Genomic DNA, 3764 nt, shown 5'->3' with positions numbered 1-3764 from the left:
GACCTCCTAATCTTCTCCTCACCTTAGAAAATATGAATTTCGCCAAAATATGGAAGACGCCAAATGTCACATCCTCCTAATATTATTTATCAAAAATACATAATAATAACAGTGACATCTATTGTTGGAATTAAATGCATTTAATCATAATGCACAGCTTACATTTCTCATAGACGGTAAATATGGTAAAAAAATTCAAAAGTATCAAGACCATTGAATCCATTTTTTGTGGTGTTGTCACATACTGATTTTTAAAAACTACTTCTTATCGAGCGCTGCAGACTTTTCTTGGTCTAACTCTATATACCTAAGTATTTTTTCTCAATTTAATGCCTATACCATGGAGACTATATAAAGGAGCCAAATCTCTATGTATGAAAAGTGTCCATCAAAAAACAGTAATTAGGCGGCGCCACCATACACCGAAATACTACCAAAAACAACCTAAGTAATTTGGTCGGGTTATTTGTTGCCTTACATGTTATACTCATGTCCCAGAGCCTAACTAGCGCCACCGGAGAGATTAGGAACTATTATTTAAAGCTGAAACGGTCACTTTTGCAACAATTCTGCCATAAGAGATTGGCATCCTTTCTATACCATTACCATCCATAGCCTATACATATAAAAATCGGACCTGTTTTTTTAAATACCTAACTTGTTATTAGTGTCACTGTGACGTTGTCACAAGTATTTATTATTAGGTAAGTATATGAATCCCACGGTATTGTCAGGACGTTTAGATGAGCCTTTTCTGATGTGAACGTGTTTTCAATTTCAATAACAAAAAATACGACGAATTCAGAACACGCAATCCGACGGATAAGGTCACCGGCGTCACCGTTCGTACGGACGGCGTAATAATAATCCTCGCCCCTCGCAGCTGTCTGCGCACGATCCCCGATCTCACTCACTCGCGTAGCGCGAGAGAGGGACCACGGCGTCCGCCCGACCGCGCGCTCGTCGGTCGGATGACGCGGCCAGTTGGTCCCCGCACCATGTCCGGGTCGCACGTGCGCCGTTCGGATCGCGTCATGCTCAGCGAAAAAAACATTCTCTCAGAATTTCTAAAATTATACAAAACATTCCCATGCCTTTGGGACCAAAAGCACATGAACTATGCCAATAGAGAAGCACGCGACACTGCGTATGAAGAGCTCTTAGAGAAGTATAAGTTGTACGACGAAAATGGCACGGTGGTTGATGTTAAGAAGAAAATTGAATATATGCGGTGTGCATACCGACGCGAGCGCAAAAAGGTATATTTACATTTAATATGAACCCATTTTATTATGCGTTATTGCCTACTACTTGAAAGAAGTAAATAATAATAAAATGAACTTTCAGTGTGACAGCAACGGCCTCTCCAAACGTCACCAATAATCGCATGCGATTTGAAATACATTGCGGCATTTGGTCGATCTATTGAATTTTTTGTTCCTACTTGGCCAGCAATTATGTACCTATAAAATCGCATGCCATTTGTCGCAACGTCTGTGGAAGCCAGGTTTGTGTAAATTGTGTACCTCTGATGCCTAGTCCACATATTCGGCCAACGTAGGCCAATCTAAGAGACGCAGCTATGCGGTGGAATGAGATAGCAATATCACTTGCTCCCTCTAACGCATAAATGCGTCCCTTAGATTGGCCTACGTTGGAAGAATATGTTGATGGCCCAGCCATGAGGCCGCGGACTGGACGCAAGCGGCAAATCAAGGCCGTTCATGCGTTTGGTCGAGCCACAGCTCAATTATGTATGAATGGTTTTGATTTGGTGCTCACCGCGCCGCTTGCTGCCAGGCCGAGGCCTGATACCTTGTAAAATAAAAATAATTGATTATTATTTGAATTTCAGGTGCTTATGAGTAGATTTCGTGGGGGCCATTACAAACCACATCTCTGGTACTACCACCTTTTGACATTCCTACACGAGGATGAAGAGCAAGACGGAGACAGTGAACAACAGGAGTTCAAAAACGAATCCACGTACGATGATAGTTATCAGGTAACTAAGTAACTAACCTTGTTTTATGAATACATATATCTATCTGATTTTATTGCAATATTCCTTTACAGTACATATGGTGCTACTTTCTCGCACTTGTGCGTAAAGAGCACTTTTCGTGCATATGTCGAAAGCTTAAAGGGCCATATGTACTGTAAAACGTTGTACGATACACGTGTGCATAGGTAATTCGCAACTAGTGTCGATTTAAGACTCCCTGCGGTCGTGTTTTAATTTATCGCCACTTTTGTTTCGAATTTCCTCTTTTCCGCACTTGTATCGTAAATAACTATTACATTATAATGTCAACTGTCAAAATCATATTCCGAAGATTCCGAACGATCGTCACTATTGGGGTATTTCACGTGAAGCGGACCCTGGACAGGGTAACAAAATGGTTGAGGGTACCGATTTCGGTCATATTCGAGTAGGTATGTTACACATGTATGAATTCTCGGCACAACCACAAAACATTTTTACAATTGGAAGCTTTGACTAAAGGCGAGATTTAGTGCCAGTTGCACCATCCGCACTTGACAGACTGATCAACGTCAACCTCAACCGGCGCACCGCGGCGGTTTACTATGAAACTTTCCATACAATAAAATTTTGCGAACTCTTTAACGATGACAAACAGTTTGGTGCAACCGATCTTTATACTTGTTTAGGGAAATGCCACGGCTCAGAGGCAGTATAGTGAACCAAATGTAACTGTTACATTTAATAAACCATTAAATTGCCTTTATTACCTCACATTTCGATTTAGTTTATATTAATTAGCATAGGTCTACAAATTCAATGCTTATAACTTCTAATCTGCTTTTATCTCAAACTTCATTTATTTGTACGTCAAATAATGTTAATAAATCAGTCAAAATATTCATCGACTTTTCAATTTTAGGAAACACAACTGACTGTAGACTCCGATGAAGAGGAAATTAAACCAAAACGACCGAAAATAACGCACAATTCTTCCAACAACATGTATGTAGAACATCTTCAGAACGAAGAAGAATACCTGGAACCAGAAATACTGGAACAGGAACCGGAACCCGTGGGACTATCTCATTCCTACATCATCAACAACGAGGCAGAGGCGTTCGGACGAACCATTGGGTTCCAACTCAACGAGCTAACACACATGCAGAGAATTTTAGCGGAGAAACTAATTTCGGACGTCATATATCAAGCTAGACTGGACAAATTAACTGTTGATACTACAATAGCCTCTGATGATTAATGGGGTTGGCAGCAATGGCAACTGTCAAAGGTTTGCATAGGTGGCGCCACATAGCTTGCCCCTTTTTCTTAAAGATTTGACTGAAAGGGCTGGCATCCAGGCCATAAAATTTCATTAAAAAAAAATTGACACAATTCTAGGGATTGACAGGGCAAGCTAATGCTGGCGCCATCTGCTAAATACTTCGACCGGCCAACCCCATTTAATTGTTTTATTACCTAAGTAATTTTGATAATAAAAAACAAATAAACAAAACTGTTTTTCTTTTTTGCAATGTTGCCATATCAAAATAAGAAGCGATCGGACTTGGCAGCGCAGCGCCGTCGTACTCGGTCTGGCGCTCAAGGGTGGTCCATTCCGGCCGAGAGGGCCCGACGCGGCCCACGTGTCGTCAATGCGGCAACAGCCGAGCCCGTAGCCCCATCGCATCGGCATGGTCGCAACCTGCCACACTGTGCGCAGCTTACTAGGAGCGCAGAATATCCGAGGAGGTTAATCGAGCCCACGTAGCAACACCAG

General features: G+C 41.7%; 1 protein-coding gene across 1 annotated transcript; it reads left to right on the top strand.

The window, feature by feature from the left end:
- The first annotated feature begins 781 nt into the window (after positions 1-781).
- Positions 782-3450, top strand: LOC134742561 (uncharacterized). Its single transcript, XM_063675774.1, has 3 exons — positions 782-1259; positions 1856-2005; positions 2907-3450. The coding sequence occupies exons 1-3, from the start codon at positions 972-974 to the stop codon at positions 3243-3245; spliced, it is 777 nt and encodes a 258-aa protein (XP_063531844.1). The 5' UTR covers positions 782-971; the 3' UTR covers positions 3246-3450.
- The last annotated feature ends 314 nt before the right edge of the window (positions 3451-3764 follow it).

Source organism: Cydia strobilella, chromosome 6 (genome assembly GCF_947568885.1).
Source record: "Cydia strobilella chromosome 6, ilCydStro3.1, whole genome shotgun sequence".
Lineage (NCBI taxonomy): Eukaryota > Metazoa > Arthropoda > Insecta > Lepidoptera > Tortricidae > Cydia > Cydia strobilella.
The sequence above is the reverse complement of the archived record's forward strand: the minus strand, read 5'-3'. Positions and strand labels throughout refer to the sequence as shown.